Genomic DNA, 18,544 nt, shown 5'->3' with positions numbered 1-18,544 from the left:
CAATAATCAAAGAGTTAATAGCATCTTCTTATTATTGTCATTACCGTGATTACCGTAACAAAATGTTGTTTTTCTTTGGGGGATGTGTCTCACCATAAGTTGATTCTTCTTTACCATCTTGACCCCACATGTTTTTGTTATATGTATTTTTATTTGTATCCATCTGATGAGTTAAGCCCTGTTCAACTGATTTTTATAGTTCATTCTTATGTTGTATCGTTACACTATTGTCCAAGGTTGGGTGAGGGTTGCCAATTGAGATCCCTGCCACATTCTGAATGTAAATGCCTGTCCCAAGTCAGAATCCTGTAATTCAGTGACTGCCGTTTGTTGCTGTGCTACATATTTGTTTTTGGTTGGTTTTTATGCCCCACCTACGATAGTAGAGGGGCATTATGTTTTCTGGTCTGTGCGTCTGTTCGTCTGTCTGTGCGACCGTCCGTTCAGGTTAAAGTTTTTGGTCAAGGTAGTTTTTGATGAAGCTGAAGTCCAATCAACTTGAAACTTAGTAGACTTGTTGCTTATGATATGATTTTTCTAATTTTAAAGCCAAATTAGACTTTTGACACCAATTTCACGGTCCACTGAACATAGAAAATGAAAGTGGGAGTTTCAGGTTAAAGTTTTTGGTCAAGGTAGTTTTTGGTGAAGCTGAAGTCCAATCAACTTGAAACTTAATAAACTTGTTGCTTATGATATAATCTTTTTAATTTTGAAGCCAAATTAGACTTTTGACCCCAATTTTACGGTCAACTAAACATAGAAAATGAAAGTGGGAGTTTCAGGTTAAAGTTTTTGGTCAAGGTAGTTTTTGATAAAATTGAAGTCCAATCAACTTGAAACTTAGTACATATGACCCCTATAGTATAATCTTTCTAATTTTAATACCAACTTAGATTATTACCCAATTTCACGGTCCATGGAACATGGAAAAGGATAGTGCGAGTGGGGCATCCGTGTACTTTGGACACATTCTTGTTTTGGTACAAAAATTAGGCCCTTAGTTTTCTTGTTTAAATTGTTTTACATTTGTGATTTCCTGCCTTTTATAGTTGAATATGCAGTATGGACTTTGCTCATTGTTAAAGGCTGTACCATGACCTAGAGCTGTAAATTTTCTGTGTCATTTGGTCTCTTGTGGAGAGTTTGTCTCATTGGCAATCATACCACATCTTTCTTTTATATTATATCTGAATTCTTTAATTAATTTTAATATATTTTTCCTAGTGCAGCTCTTGTGACATGTACACTGTAAATGCACAATATACCACCAGGAGTGTGACCACTATGACTTTTGCTTACCTAAAAAATATTCTTTTGACTTTGTCCGTATGTGTATGCGATGTATCACCATAAGATTTTAAAAGGGGAGCAATCTCTAATTAAAAAAGATATGCATATCTGGGTATACATGTATGTTAATGTAAGATACACCGACCCCACAATATAGCAAATCTGAAACACACAAATACCAGCTAGTAAAGGAGACATTTTTTGATGAAGCAATTTATTTTAATGATCCCATCCATGTGAATTAGACAATTCACTAACATGATCCCTGACTGTTTGGTCTAAGACAGTGTAAACATCTTTACAACTTTTCACTGCTAAGTCAATAACTTTACTCAGATTGTCCTCATGGAGCCTCGAGTTCTGTTCAAGAAAAACTATCTGGTCAGATTTTGGTAGTGTTGCAACAATTAATTCAGGTCCACCTGAAGATTCTTCAAGATAGTTTATATCAGCAATAGGATTATCATTTACAAAACTTGCTGAACAAGCACAAACAAAGTCTTTCATTGGAATACCAGCATCGATCAGAGCAAGAGTAGCTGCATTTACACTAGCACAGTAATTTCCACCATCCGATTGGAGAACTTCAACAAAAATGTCAATCTGTGATCGTGGATATAAATTTGTCATAATTGCTGCATCAAATGTTTGTTTTAAATGCATTGTCATTTCTTGTGATTTTCTGTCACCTCTTGGTCGACGTTTCCTCTCGCCAGTACTAAACGTGGCCATGCTGTATTGACAGTTAACCAATACTCTGTCAAGTAACAGCTTTGCTCTGCTCCCTCTGATTTCATGTGGACCATACACTGTGGCCAGCACTTTTGTATTTCCTTGTTCAATGTATGCTGATCCATCTGCCTGCTTGAATACACCTGAAGGAAAGAGAGAAAAAATTGTTATGCTAACTACAATGAAATAATGATATACAAGTTATGAAGTCCTTAAACTTCCAACTACAACCAACTTTCATAATAACACTTTATCGTTTGATCTTTTTATTTTATGTTTTGTTTTTTGTTATTGTCATTTTCTTGTTGTCTTCAAAAGTATAAGTGATACCTGTAGTTTAAGAATTATTCACAAGCTTATTGTCCTCAAAATTATAAGCCTAGGTTGGCCTTTAAAATGAACTAAAAGTCTAATTCAGGCATACTTGGGTCTTGTTACATAATTTAAATCAAAATGTACATGAGGGTAGGAATGGGGTACCCTGCATGACGAATGACAGCAAGAAAATTGAAAAATTCAAAGAACCTTAGAGAGCGCGCTCAGATACCCCACATCCCCACATTGTCACTGGAGAAATATAATAACTGAAAAAAAAAATTGTATTAGAAAAAAAAATTGAATCATAATTTCCAGTCGATATGCACATCTGCATAGTATGTCCTTATTATCTACAAAGGTTCATGAAATTCTGTTGTGTAGTTTCAGAGAAGTTGTGATGACAAACTGTTGCAGAGGTACATGTATGTTGAAGCAAATAAGTTCAAAGGGCATAACTTCTAGAAAAAAATTGAATTATAATTTTCTGTCGATATGCACATCTACATAGTAAGTCCCTATTTATTAACTACAAAGTTTCATTAAGTTCTGTTTTGTGGGTTTCAGAGGAGTTATGACAAACAGTTGCAGAGGATGTTGAAGCAAATATTCAAAGGGGGTGTAACTCCCAAGAAAAAAAATTGAATAATAATTTCCTGTTCATATGCCATCTACATAGGAATTATAGTTATCCCGTACCATTGTAAACTCGTACCAACGTCAACTCGTACCACTTTACAAAAACTCGTACCAATGCAAACTAGTACCAACTTATTTAAATGCATTTAAATGGTGTTTAATGATGTATATACTTTACTTTCACTCAATACCTCTTAAGTCTGTAAAATGTATATAATTTGAAAGTACACTGACCAATTTGTAGCTAATGTTCCTTGTCTATTGGATAGACAATGGCGTGGCAGATTTGCTTTGTTGTCTCCTTTGAATATATACTCTTTTTTAAACTTTTACTGATAATTATTGGATTAAATTTTTAATCATTCCAAATCAGTAACATTGAATAGATTTTTTTCAGACTGGATAACTTATATTTGTAATATAAATGATAATGGAGAAAAAACTTTAAAAAAAAAAAACCAGTCCCCCCTTTTCCATACCCCAAGATGTAGATTATTAAAGTATTATCAGTTTCACCCCAAGAAACAAAAATATTAATTTTTCATGAATAAATCCTAGCAGTTTATCAAAACTATTTTCAAAATGAAATTCTTACATTTTATAAATAACAATGAAATGTAACTGTTTCCTGTTAAGGGGTTTCCCGAATTTTCTCGCCAAAAAGCACATGACTTTCAACAATTGTAAACATAGCATTCAATTTGTGATCATGGATTACAGCTTTAATTAATTTAATTTGGATATAGATATTCAACTTAAGGCCACACCAATTTAATTATTTGTTCTACGGATTTTTGGACTCCAAAATTTGGGGCGAGCGAGCGATTTGAAAATTTTAATAAAAAAATATTTAATTTGCAAATTTTTGAGGCGAAGCTTGAAAAGTAAAGGCGAGCGATTATATTTTTTGTTTGTAAACATAAAATAGTAGGTTTTGACAATATTAAAACTTGATTTATCACTTGTACTTTGACATTTCTTTAAATTCTGAAGTATTTTTCCCTCTTCACCAAGAAATAATTAAATCTGGTCTATGTATGTGTGACTGACAATGAGACAATTCTCCATCCAAGTCATAATCAGTTTGGGGGCAACCCCTTAATGTTACAAATATCCGTTTTACATGTTTCATGAGGGATCAATACAAGTTATAATATATTTGTTTGTACAAAAGGGCTCATATTTTCTCAAAGAACTATATATCTATCTGGTATTAAATGGTCAAAACATGTCCAAGAATTTTGTAATATTCCTGGACTTTAACCATGTTAAATTAACACATTTACTCTAACAGTTTAATATTATTCAAAATAAGTCATGTAAGTGGACCCCTCTTTTAGAAAAAGTTTTTTTTAAATATGATGTAACTCTCCTCTTTTTGAGTACAAAATTCTAAGTTTTCAAAGGTTTTGTATAGAAGAACTATACAAATCCTTGGTATTTCTATTTTCTTTTCTTCATCAGTAAAATGACCCCTTGTCTGAGGAAGGGTTGTTCTCAACCTGATAATAACAAACACAGGTCAAAGTACGGCCTTTTACAAAGGGCTTTGATACAGACCAAACAGCAAGCTATAAAGGACCCCAAAATTATTAGCGTACACAATTCGAACAGGAAAACCAACGATCTAATTTATATATCCAAATGGGAAAATACCAATGAACAACATCAACAAACGATAACTGCTGAATGACAGGCCCCTGAATCAATCAGGATAGGTGCATAAACATGCAGCGGCTATGGATAGTTTTGTTTCGCCAGCATACAATATAAGTGCAGTTGAAGGCAAATCCTTCAGAAGTTCTTTGTACTTTATTCTGACAACGAACATTTTTTGATAGGGAATATAAGTAAGGGGGAAAGAAACCAATTTTTTGTTCTTTACAGGTTTTTCCGCTGTTATAAATTTATTTCGGAGAACTCTCACATTGGATAAATAGGTTTCAATTCAGTGTTCTCCCCAGGCCGTTTTAGCGTCGCGGTACCGCGACGCTATATTTTTTAACCGTGATGCTATAATAATTCCCGCGACGCTATAATTATTTTGAAGATGCTATTTTACTTGTCCTCAATTTTGAACTTTCATCTATTATCGATTATGACATAAAAATTATCATCACCTTTAATTGTAATCCCTTTAAGTCGGACACTAAAGCAATTAAAAGATTAAAATAGCTAGGTGTTAATTGCCCTCAGGGTGATTACTGTTTGGATGCGAAATTATATCCCAAGCTGACACTCGAGACACGACTAATACCACGTGTCTGCAATAACCATTTCGACATGGAAAAATGCAATCACAAAACGATTCGAAATCTACGTTCTGTATTACGAAACTTCAAAGATTGAAACGATTTTTTTTTTTTTTTTTAAAAAGGTCGTTTATTTGTGCAACTCTCCAAAAATTACTTTCTTTCTCTTCCGGTAATACGAGAGCGAGAATTTTGGTTTAGAGCTAAAATAAGTTTAATACTTCTTTAAAAAGTTATCATAATTGGCTTAGTCTATGTTCAATCCATTTAATGCATTAAAAGCGTCTCATTCATTCACAATCTCTTGTCAAACAATGTTTATTCTCGGACTCATTTTCGTAAATTTTTCTACGGCCGCCATTGCACATTTTTGTGTAAACTACGGATCGGAACCGGACCAGATATGACAAAAATCCGCATTTTCACGATAATGACAACAGATGGACAGTAGACAGAAAAAATATACCAAGAGAGAAAACTACGCTTTAACAGACTATTTGTTAGATAACTTTGTTAAAAATACATATCATTTTAATGTAAAAATAAGAAACAACTGGAACTAATTCATTAAGTGCCATGAAACAATGAATTTCATAAACATGATAAAAAAAAATAAAAAAAAAGTTTTTAAATTGATTTTTTTTTTGCTACTTTTGCTACTTTATCTTTACTTGATATACTATAAAAAATAGTTAATTTTGTGTACTAGATATTTAGTTTTGTATATATACAGGTTGATCTATAATGAACCATTCATTCATTTGACTTATTGTTGGGTAACTGAAACCACATATTTATTTTTATTTGGCACAAGAGGAAAAAAATAATTCTGTAACTATAAATGAATAAAGAAAACATAAACTGAAACAACTGTTTTTGTGGTTATAGTTTAATTGTATTCTCAGTTATGAATTGAACAATATAAACTAAAACATATTAAAGAAATAGAGCAAACGAAATTAAAAAAAATACAGTTATTTTTATTTACGCAAAATGTGATGCTATCCAAAATTTCTTGGGAGAACACTGGGTTTCATGCTGAAACAAATATTCTCACAGATATTTACACAGTGTGGTGGGGTGCTTTTATGTTTAAAATCGTTATATGCAGGTTAGACTGTGATTTTAAAAACAAATGATGATATCTTTTTATAATATTTACAAAAAAAAAAAGGTGCGGGAAATGGACATGATTACATTTCCGGATGCGGGAAGCGGGAATATAAAAAAAATAAAAAAATTCTGTTTTGAAAAAAATAGGTGCGGGCGGATCCGTCGAACAAGGAATCAAATTGGTGTGGCCTAAGGTACAATTAAAGCAATGTTTTTACTTTCTTCTGCATTAAAACTAGTTTGAAAGATCAGCTTGAAAAATAAAGCTTTTAAAAAAACATTCGAAAGTTTTCATTAAAATCAAGTATAAAATTCAAGTAATTCAACTTTTTTTTTTATTAAGTTTACAAAGAAAAAACACCATAAAACATTCGTATTTTATTAAGTTTACAAAAGAAAAAACTCCATTAAAGTGATAAAACATTCATATTTTTGAAGATTGATAAAACATTCGTATTTTTGAATATATTTTTAATGGTACGACTTTACGTTGGTACGAGTTAACTTTTTTGGTACGAGTTAACTTTTTTGGTACGAGTTAACTTTTTTGGTACAAGTTAACTTGCTTCCCTACATAGTATGTCCTTATTATCTATGAAAAATGTTGGTATTGATAACTCCAATAGAAGCGGTAGGGGGCGTTCCCTCCATGGAACATGACATAACGATATACATCATGACAAATAATGTAAATACAACGTTGAACATGTAAAGTAAGCGCATAAAATGAGAAAAGTTATGAAAATATAATTTTTGACATGGAGAATTTAAAGTTCCTTTGTGATTCGTGTATCCAAAACGAAGTGCGTCAAATTACAAATCAATAACCTAATTTGCACTGGATCCGTCTTAATTCATTTGGTTTTCTGCCATCTATTCTATAGCCTTGATCTGACAAAAGATTTACTCCTGCCATGCTCCAAATATTTACACCGGCATGGAAATTGAACTCGACAATTGTAAAAGAAGCGCTGATTGGTTAAGATTGAGATATTATCCAATCAATAAAGACCTATCATTTCGAACTCGGACTTCTCCTCAAGATGGCGGGAGGGGATAAAATTCTTTTTCCTCACGAAATATCTAGTTATAATGCTCTAGATTGGTCGGAAGATGGCACAGTAGCAATTGCTACAGATAATGGAGTTTTACTTTTGGTAAATTGTCTCAGTAAATGTTTATATTCTTTCTTGCTTAAAGACTTATACAGTTAGTAGTGTTCTTCTTCTTCTTCTTCTTCTTCTTCTTCTTCTGTGTTTACAGATCCTTAAACATCTGGAAAAGCACAAAATACTGACAAATTTAAATCATGCATTCAGATCAGGTTACTCTTGTACAACACAGCTCTTAGTCACAACAGAAGACCTACTGAAGAGCTTCGACAGTGGCATTCAACTTGATATGGCTATACTCGACTTTTCAAAGGCTTTTGATACTGTGCCGCATAACAAACTTCTTGCAAAACTAAACAGCTTCGGAATAGATGGAAATCTAAACAAATGGTTAGCAGCATTTCTGCAAAAACGATCAATGCGGGTTGTCGTAGAAGGTGAGCACTCAGAATATGCCCACGTAGACTCTGGCGTACCACAAGGCACAGTACTAGGACCGCTGCTTTTCCTATGCCACATCAACGACCTCCCGGAAAGCGTAAAATCTCAAGTTCGTTTATTTGCAGATGACTGCCTACTCTATCGAGAGATCAAAAACACAAAAGACCACCAAACTCTCCAAGAAGATCTAAAAGCTCTGGAAGTATGGGCACTAAATTGGGGAATGAAATTCAACGCAAAAAATGCTATATAATGAGCTTCAAACAAAAATCAACACACTTCTACCAACTAGACAACCACATACTAGAACAGGTACAAACTAATCCTTACCTAGGTCTTAACATATCTGATGACCTAAAATGGACCAGCCACATAGGGAAAACAACAAGCAAGGCAAGCTGTACACTGGGGTTCCTGAGAAGAAACTTACGCCAGTGCCCCCAAGAGTGCAAAAAACTTGCCTACTTAGCCATGGTTAGATCCGTACTAGAATACGGTGCTGTCATCTGGGACCCATTCACCATCAGGGAAATAGAAAAAATAGAAAGCATACAGAAAAGAGGAGCACGTTTCATTCTGCACGACTATAAATCCAGAGACACCGGATGCGTCACAAATATGCTTTCTAAGCTAAAACTGCCACCTCTCCAAGAGCGAAGGAAACATCAGAGGCTGACTATGTTCTACAAAGTGGTTGAGGGATTGGTGCCGGCTATTGATCCAACAGATTATCTACAAAAGACAAGAAATAAACGCCAAGTGAAAGCAAAAAACTTTAGTGACTTCCAATATTCAAACATAGTGGAAAGACAAGAAACCAGAAATAGCAGATCGTATAAATTAATAGACTGCAAAACAGACATTCGTAAGAACTCTTTTTTTCCAAAAACAATAGTTGAGTGGAACCATCTGGACGAGGTAACTGCATGTCAAAAGACAGTTGAGGGTTTCACGGCTGCCCTCCAACGGTTGGACTAACCAACCCGCTCTCCTTCCAGTGCGCATATATCCGCGATCGTATCCTGCACTGTGTAACATACAGATACATACAGATACAGATAAAAGATGTAACAGTAGTGACAGATATTCCTTCAATCAATGTAAATATAACGATTATAGGGATCTTTCTTAACCTGATGACTTAATGTAAATAGCGTGTGATAAGATTTACATCTGTGTGTGTATATATATATATAACTATTCCGTAATATGTGAGTGTCCGTATGATGTTGGGATTTTAAAAGTCTACGCCGTTACACAAAGACGGTGGTTCTCCTACAATAGGAGGGAGCTACAAAAGAAAAAGAAGAAGAAGAAGTGAGAGTCCACTGCTGGATAACTCGGACTAAAACAAAATCGGCCTATAACAAAATCGGACTATAACAAACTCGGCCTACCATTAGTTATATGCAGAAATAAATTGAACAAACTCGGACTACGATTAGTAGATTGCAGTGGCGGATACAGAACTTTTCCTAAGAGGGGGCCCGCTGACTGACCTAAAGGGGGGGGGCTCCAGTCATGCTTCAATGATTCCCTATATAATCAACCAAATTTTTTCCACGAAAGGGGGGGCCCAGGCCCCCCTGGATCCGCCTATGGATTGTTATTTTTTTACTTTAATAAAAAAAAACCTTTATATATTAAAATTGTATATATACAAATTTATGAGATTATAATGAATATTTTTGAAAAAAAAGACCATATATAGAAATGTATGAAATATTTGATATATGAGTTGAATTGATATGTTTAAATGAGGATAATTTACTTCTATTTGAAATATTATTGTGATTTATTATGTTTATTGACAAAAGATATTTTAATGATTGGCGTGTGTTCATGTTTTTATTGTGTTTAATCCTTGGTGTGTATGATTAGTATATAAACAAAGAGAAATTTGATTGACAGTGAATGGCTTCTTAACAATTGCACTAATCTGTAGTTCTTTATTAGTTTTTTATGGTACTAAGAATTCTAAAAAAACTTATGGTGATTAAAAAGGTGTCAACGATACGTGGCATGATCAGATGTAATAATCAATTAAGATATGCATATATAATAAAAATTTATTCTGAGAGGGACATTATTACAAATAATAATACTTAAAAGACAAATCAGTGGTGAATTTTCAATATATCAATGTTAAAAAGAAGTTTTTTTTGTACTTTTCTTTTTATATATATCTTGTTAATTAACGTATTCTTTTTTATCCCCTTCAAAAATGTTTAAACTAAATTATTTAATTAATTGTAGATAAATTAAGAATTGAAAATTAATTTCCAATAACAACAACAACCAACATTATACTTATATTCTTCTAGTAGTCTGAGTTTGGTATAGTCCGAGTTTGTTATAGTCCGATTTTGGGAGGCCGATTATGTTATAGGCCAAGTTTGTTATAGTCCGATTTTGTTATAGGCCGAGATATCATAGATTCTGAGAGTCGACCTATAACTTTACGACACCTGATGATTTCTTTTTTCCTATTTTGATATTTCCATTTCTCTGTTCTTCAGTCTTCACCAACAAACAACAAAAAGAACAAACCACTTTATAATATATTTCATCTAGAAAACATGGTAGTTAGTGCTGAAATCAAAATGATAATTGTAAAAAACAGTCAAACATATTTCAATTTGCTATAAACAGGAACATATGTATATTGACGTTATATATTACTATTTGTTTACTAGTTGTATGGGCTGTTGCCAATTATTAGGTCTTTCCACCTTTCGTGTGGAAAGACCTATTGATTTTGTTCTGATAATTTTTTTTTTTTTTTTTTCTTCCGCCTAATTTTTTTCTTGCGGTGTAAAAATGTTTCAAAAGATGTCGCTTAGTTTTTTTGTATATGAGATCATACAGTCTATACGCTTTTGAAACTCACCCTGTTTAACCGAACACTTTTCTTTGTAAGAGTTATCTCCCCAAACACTGTTTTTCTTGTTATCAGATCTCCTCCGCAACCGTAAAAGAAAGCGACAAATTTATTTTTCCAAATTGCTCGTTATATCCTCAGGATGTTACATTTTATTTTGACCGAAGCTTTACGAAGACCCCATATGAGAGTAATTTCCCCTTTTGTATTGAAATAAGTGAAATAAATTTGTAACTGGAAAACCATAAGTGATAGAGGCCTAGGGTCTTTTGATTTATGATTTAAGGCCCTTGCTCAAAAAGTATGAAAATGAGGTCAAGGTCAAAGGTCAAGGTCATGTTCAAATTTTTGATTTTGGCTTGTTATCTCTTATTTTCAGAAATCATACAAGATATCGACAAAATATTTTCACACAATTGTGAGTTATGACATGTCGTAACACATAAATTTTAGTCGAAAGGGTACGTAGACATTTGACGCGAGTTTTCCCCCTTTTTATATCTAATATCATACATATGGTAATATAACTCATTAACAATATAAAGTAGAGGACTAGAGTCTTTTGATTTGAGGTCCTTGGTTTATGACCTTGAAATTGAGCTCAAGGTCATATGCTAATTAAACGTTCTAGATTTTGACCTTTGCTTTTACCTCATATTTACACATGATAAAGCCATGGGACTTTTTGCATTAAGTTGTAAACAATGTGACCTTAAAAAACACAACCGGAAGTGACCTTTTGTAAACCGGAAGTAGCTATTTTTTGTACTAAATCAATGTAAAAGTATATAGAACCATATATTTTTGGAATCAGTGTCAAGTAAACTATCAAACAAGACCGGAAGTAAACTTTTTAAACCGGAAGTAAAAGATTATCTCCCTTTTCTATATTTTTTTTTATAGAAACCATATATTTTTTGAATAAGCGTTCAATAAGCTGTCATTTGGCGCTAAAATTGACATTTAAAACCAAATTTTAATATTTTTATATAAAAAAAAGGTCTTAACTGGTGGAAAGACCATCAATGGTTCTCTGAACAATTGGTTTTTAATTGTAATTGAGTTTGTGCCAATAAAATATTTGTATTTGTATATACTGTTCCCAGCTATAAATAAATAAATAAGCTTTATTTATAGTCAGCAAGGTATACAAACAGAGACAACATAAGCTCTAATGAGTGATAAACCAACATACAAGACATCAATAACAAGACAACATTTATAACAATAGTGAATACAACACATAATACACATGCAATAAATTACACAGCACTAAATGAAGAACTAAAAAGCATGGTGGTATCAAGTAGAATATAAGCATGATAAGCTAGGTTATTTTGTTATTTTTATTCAGAATTAAATTTTCAAATGGTCTTAGTACTGCATTTACTTCAGAGTGAGGTGTTAAACAAGGGGATGTTTTAAGCCCCACACTTTAATATTTTTATTGATGATGTCATTTATTCAATGCATATGGTAGCTGTGAACCAGTTAGAGTTGGTGATTTGTCTGTTAATAGTTTATTACATGTATATGCTGATGATATTGTGTTACTATCACTCAGGAAGCAAAACTGGTTTACAAACCAGTCTCAATATTCTTGGTACATATTGCTCAAATTGGAAGCTACATGTTAATGTTCAAAAATCAAAGGAATTAGTATTGAATTCTAATGGTAAAACATATCTAAATGAGTTTTTCTAAAATGATAATGCTATATATACAAACTGTCTCCAAATATTGTTACTTGGGAATAATGTTAAAGTGTAATGGCAACTTTAACTTAGCTGTATCCTTACTAATGGAAAAAGCTAGGAAAGCATGTTTTAAGATACAGAAAACAATTGGTTTGGATAATCCTTGTAAACTTTAAGAAAAATTATTTGATTCTTTAGTAAGCCCTATATTGCTGTATTGTAGTGAGATTTGGGGTGTTTTGGATAATTTCGGGAGACAATTCCATTTTGGAAAAATTCCATATGAAATTCATAAAAGAAATTCTAATTGTTCATTGCAAAGCAATAAATGCTGCTTGTAGAGCTGAACTTTGCAGGCTACTGTTGTGGTCAAAAATATCATTTTCTTGTATTAAGTTTTTTTTATCATATTTAAGGTCTGAAAACACACTTGTATCCAAAATTTTTCTGGCAACGTAAAAAAAAAAGAACCCCTGGACAAAGAAACTTTATTCTATTTTAAACAATCTAGGATTTTCAAACCTAGCTGGGGGAAACCTTTCTATTAAACAATATCTACCAAGTATTATACAACGAGTGTTTGATGAGTGCACACAGGATCAATCATCAAAAATTCATGATTCATCAAAACTAAAATTTTACCAACAATTTCATAATTCAAATCAGCGTAGTTCTTATGTTGATGTTCTAAGTAATAGATTAGAAAGGTCATCTCTGTGTAAAATAAGATTGAGTTCACACAATCTTGCTATTGAAAAAGGGCGTTATTTAAGATTACCACCGATGAATGAATTTGTAAATCAGTTTGAATATTGGTGGGGTTTGTCTTGTAGCATTTTTGGAAACTATTCATTAAGGAATCCATGATTGTACTACTGTTACAGGGCTTTCCATTGAAATTGAAGTAGAAGGCTGAATTGAAATTATAGGCGGCTGTAACAATGCATTCGGCGAAGCCGGACGCCCACCAAGCTGTAAGCTTGGTGCCTTACGGCAGGGGGTCTGGGGGCCGCTCAAGGCCCCCAGAAGCTCTGGCATAAATAGAGAAAAATCCTGCATTCTCGCAATCTCCTGGCACCTAATTTCATCTTTCAAATGACCATTTTTTATGTATGAAATTAAAGGAAAAGAAAAAAAAAATTTATGTTATAGTTTTTTTTATTTTTATTACCTTATGCTTAAAATTCATTTACTTTTAAAGGAGATTTATTTATATAATAATCCGGTTTGTTAAAAATCTTGATCGATTTATTTTGCAGAACTACGTGCAATATTTGTAAACAAATGACCCCCTTTTTCTCTCTAAAGACTGTTACGCGTAACTAAAATCATACAATTATTTCTCAAGCATTGACAGAAAATTGATATATCCTCTGATTTTTTCTTTTTTTTGTAAACTGTTCAATAAGTCGGATACATAAATCATTTGGAAATGTTATTTATTTGAGGTCGAGTCGACAATATTCTACTTTCGTTTTTGACCTTGATTCTCTGAACACCACGTGGGCTTTGAAAAATGAACTTCAAAAGATACTGTTTTCCAGATTCTGAACAATATGATCTACTACACTTTCTTTAATTTGACTGATGTTATTCCATAACATAAGATTGTCATCCTATCTGATTGTCTTCACGTTTTAAAAGTAAAAAAAAGCCAACGAGTTAATGACCATCAGAACAGAACAGAACATATTTTATTTCCAATTAAGGGCCCACAAGGGGCATACAGAGCATACATGAATAAGGAAAAAGAATATTAATAACAATATTACATCGGAACGTCTCTATTGTTATCCTTCAATGACCACCGGAACGTCTCTCTTGTTATCTTTGAAAAGAAACGATGCATTCTGACTTTAAATAGACAACCAATCAGTGACCTGAATTCATGTGAACTATATTTAGCCCAAGGTAAACACTGACTTTTCATCCTTGTTTATCGTGACCGCGACTTTGCGAAAATACGTCTCTCGGCTGCCTGTAAACATTTGAAAAAGATATTATTTTCTTTTTGAATTTAAATTTTTGTCAGTGAAGTAGCCGGCACTTGAAGCCACCGCAAACGGCGGATTTCCGCCGGCTACCGGCTTCAATGGAAAGCCCTGCTGTTATAGTTCAACCAAATCATGCAAATGGAAATATTTTTAAAAATTAGCCTACATGTATGTTAGTTTTGACAAGTGTCAAAATCTTGATTAACATGATAAAGGGGGATTTTAATTTAATGTCCATGAATCAAGTATTAAGCACATGCTGCTGAATATGAAATGTTTATTACCCAACAAAAACTTGAGATACAAAAAATACTAGAAAAATTACTAGAATATGAAATGAACAGTTTCAATTCATATAATTTATGTCTTTATTTTAATTTCAGACTTTGCAGTGGTCACCAACATTAGTAGATTCCAAACCAATATTTCACCAGTCTATGTTGACTTATCCAGATGAAGCAAACAACATGTTAGGACTTACAGTTCTTCAATATGAGACTATCCAGAATGATTCTACCACTAGCCAGTCACAAGAGATAGCATTAGACAGAACAATCTGCCCCATTGTTAAAAGTACCACCAAGTTTACAACTTTCAAGTGTGCAAAATGGTCACCCCGTGGTGGAGATATTGAAGGGAAATGTTTGTTGTCAACTTTAACTTTAGATCATCGATTAAGTTTGTACTCAACAGGAAAGATCAATACAGACTTTAAACTCTTAGTTGAATTGTCCTCTGTATATTCTGACAAGGCAAAATTAGAAAACTTGACTTTTAACTGTTTAAAAACTGAAGCCTATAGGATCTCTGCAGTTGAAATGTCTTGGTCTCCTGTCATTGCACTGAAAGACAACAAATTTTCAATCTTGTCTGTTGGAATGTCGAATGGTGACATTGTTTTATGGAAGATAAAATTTCCATGTAATGGTAGGGAGGATTGTAGTGTCATCACTGTTCTAAAGATATCATCAGGTTTACCATCGGCCATGACATGGTGCAATAAAATACTTACGGGAAATGTAGCGTGCTGCATCGTTGGTTTTGATTCTGGATTTATAAAGGCCATATCAGTTAATGTTAATATGCCGAATAAAACAACAACAATTAATCTTTGTGAGCAGTCTGATGGTATGAAAGTTACAACTGTAAGTGCCAAGTCTATTGATGCAGACAAAATAACCATTCTTGCTACTAAAGAAATCTTTATACTTTCATACGAAGTGGAAGTAATTTACAAGATTTTACGTCTGTTCTCGTCTTCACATACAACCGGAGATTATAACTACTTTGCCTCAGGACTTAGTTATAATAATGGGAAATATCTATTAAGTAGTTGTGATGGAACAATTCTGAAATTTTCTGAAGATAAAATTTCGCAATCCTCGCTAGTCACATACAAACATGCTGGTGACCTTGAGACAACATGGTCCTGTTACGGCATAGCATGGTCAACTTGTGGTCTCTTTAGTATTGCTGCATTTAAACCAGCAAATATATGTGAAGACAGACAGGTCAGACCTGGAACATTAGAAGTCCAAATTTTACCAGTGGATGTTGACAGCCAAAAAGAAACATTAAAAAATTATTTATTAAATGAGCAAAGTTTGAATGAAATTCCAGAGTGCATGGAGGTATTCAGGGAAAATCTATGGGAAGGCAATAATCCACTTCAAGTGATAAATGATCTTTTTAGTCAAGAAGGAAAGTGGTTTGATTTCTCTTCCAAAGTTCTTCGTGTTCTACGATATTTCTTATTAGCTGTTCAAATGAGAATCCCTCACTCAGACAAAGAAAAGAATGAAGAATTAGTCTTATCAGAGCGTAATATAAGCAAAATCAGTGATATATTACTCTGTAAGCATCTAATCATTTGCCTAAATAAGGCTTTTAATCTAAAATCTAAATTACAAAATAATGATTTAATTGTACTTCAGTCTATGATAAACTGGATGGATAGTAAACATGAATTAATAAAATCAACATTATTATTGCACACGATTTCAAAAATCAAAGCAGTTTTAAAAAACTTTAATCATACATTTGAATGTTGTATTTGTGATAACAAATTTTCTTTGGAAGGTAGGGTATATAAATGTGAAGATGGACATATATTTGGAATGTGTTGTCAGACAACTTTGCCGTGCCAGTATAATGTTCGGACATGTTCTACATGCAGTTCAGTGGCAACAAGTAAGGATGAAATTACTTCTCTACCATGGCTTGATATTAAACCATCACAATGTACATTTTGTGATGGTTTTTTGGTTTGATTTATACATTAAATTTGTGTCTTCAACTTGCATTGTTGTGATGTAAATTATGATATACATGTAGCTAATGTTTTTATAACATTTAGTTTAGTTTAAACATATTTATTTTTAGTGGATTGGGAAACAAGTTATTTATATTAATCCCTTTCCACTTTGCAGGTGCCAGTGCTGCCTTGTAGCGGCATTTATAACATTTGACTTACAAGTTGGTGGCATATTGATTTCCCTGTATCTCATACATTTGAGGAGGTCCATATGCATGGTTTGTTTACAAACTTGTTCAGCCATTATGAATTTATTTTGTAGTAGGTTCTTGACATACTAAAGGTGTTCATATTGTCAGGATTTTGGTTTCATAAATTATTCTTTAGACATAACGGTAATTATATAAAGAGTTGTTGAACTTGAGTCATTTTATTTAATTTTGAATACATGCTTGGTCATAGATATTTTAAAGAAGATGTGGTATAAGAGCCAATGAGACAACTCTCCATCCAAGTTACAATTTGTAAAAGTATACCGATATAGGTCAAAGTACGGTCTTCAACACAGAGTCATGGTCATGTTTGTATTTTATGTTTTAGTCCGAGATTACTCTGACGTCCAACGGCTGTTTTGCCAGACAAGCTAGGGCCAGAAGCAAAGAAGCAGCACATCTATTTTGGATGGGCAAATATCCACTTTTTTATATGGGACGAGCTCTGATGTCCCACGACCCCAGCTTGTCTGGCAAAACAGCCGTAGGACGTCAGAGTAATCTCAGACTATTTATGTTTATGCAGTGCTTATATTGTCTGCTCAATTCTTTCCCAGCTAAAATGGCTTTTAAGATTGCAGTAAATACTGCGGGTATTGAAAATTATCAGGATTTTTTATTGGTATAAACTATTCAAATATATATAAGCATGATAAGTACCTATGGTTGAAGTAGTCAATAGTGTCCCTCACTCCCTCTCACAAATTTTTCAGCTTTAATTGATTGATTGGTGTTGAAAGCCACTTTCACCACTGTTTTGCTATTACATGCAATATGGTGGTCAATTTTTATTATGGGAGGAAGCAAGCGTGACTGGAGAGAAACATCACCCTTTCATTAGGAAAACTAACAAACATTGCTGGTCTAGTCAATGAAGATTGGAGTCAAGTGCACCTGCCGATACGGCATCCTAAGTCACTACCTCAGTATTGACAAGCTAGTGAAACAGTAGTTTGACTTCTTAGAACATGTGTCCTCTGAAGCCCCTTTTTTTAGCTAGACAGTAGAATTTAAATTTTGCAAATTATCAAAAGAAATGATTAGTTGAAGTAAGTCAGTTTTGATAATATTTCCAGGATTATATGAAAAAGGGGTGAAGACGAATGAAATCAATTTTCAGTGGTTTCATATAGCTGTTCTTCATCTCAAATTGACAGTGCTGCTTTTAACGTAGATTACAGTCATATACATTTGTACATTGCCTGTATTTCAAGATAGTCCCTGTCACATAACTGAAGTAATGACCTGAATATTTGCTACACATTCTAGAGTTCATTTATTGTTAATTGAAGAACATGTCAAAAAATATTGTCTATTTACAAGGAAGATATGTAGCTGGTCTATACACTGTGTCTTGTTATTTTTTAGTCCATTAGAATCATGATATCAACATTGTTGCCAAACTAAGTCGCTGAGAGGACACCATCTTTATAGCATAATGTGAAAATTGGACAACACTAGCTTTAAGGTCTTTAACTGCTAGTAGTCTGATGTTATTTATGTATTATTGTCATTTTGTTTATTTTCTTTGGTTACATCTTCTGACATC

General features: G+C 33.2%; 2 protein-coding genes across 2 annotated transcripts; one reads left to right on the top strand and one right to left on the bottom strand.

The window, feature by feature from the left end:
* Positions 1–1,490: 1,490 nt before the first annotated feature.
* LOC143085526 (exosome complex component RRP41-like) lies at positions 1,491–7,318 on the bottom strand. Its single transcript, XM_076261913.1, has 2 exons — positions 7,173–7,318; positions 1,491–2,168 (listed from the first exon to the last, which is right to left on the bottom strand). The coding sequence occupies exons 1-2, from the start codon at positions 7,258–7,260 to the stop codon at positions 1,513–1,515; spliced, it is 744 nt and encodes a 247-aa protein (XP_076118028.1). The 5' UTR covers positions 7,261–7,318; the 3' UTR covers positions 1,491–1,512.
* A 34-nt stretch (positions 7,319–7,352) lies between these two features.
* LOC143085525 (uncharacterized) lies at positions 7,353–16,765 on the top strand. The gene is made up of 2 exons (XM_076261912.1): positions 7,353–7,501; positions 14,853–16,765. Exons 1-2 carry the CDS (start codon positions 7,388–7,390, stop codon positions 16,737–16,739), a joined length of 2,001 nt encoding a protein of 666 aa, XP_076118027.1. The 5' UTR covers positions 7,353–7,387; the 3' UTR covers positions 16,740–16,765.
* Positions 16,766–18,544: the final 1,779 nt, after the last annotated feature.

Source organism: Mytilus galloprovincialis, chromosome 8 (genome assembly GCF_965363235.1).
Source record: "Mytilus galloprovincialis chromosome 8, xbMytGall1.hap1.1, whole genome shotgun sequence".
Taxonomy (NCBI): Eukaryota; Metazoa; Mollusca; class Bivalvia; order Mytilida; family Mytilidae; genus Mytilus; species Mytilus galloprovincialis.
The sequence above is the reverse complement of the archived record's forward strand: the minus strand, read 5'-3'. Positions and strand labels throughout refer to the sequence as shown.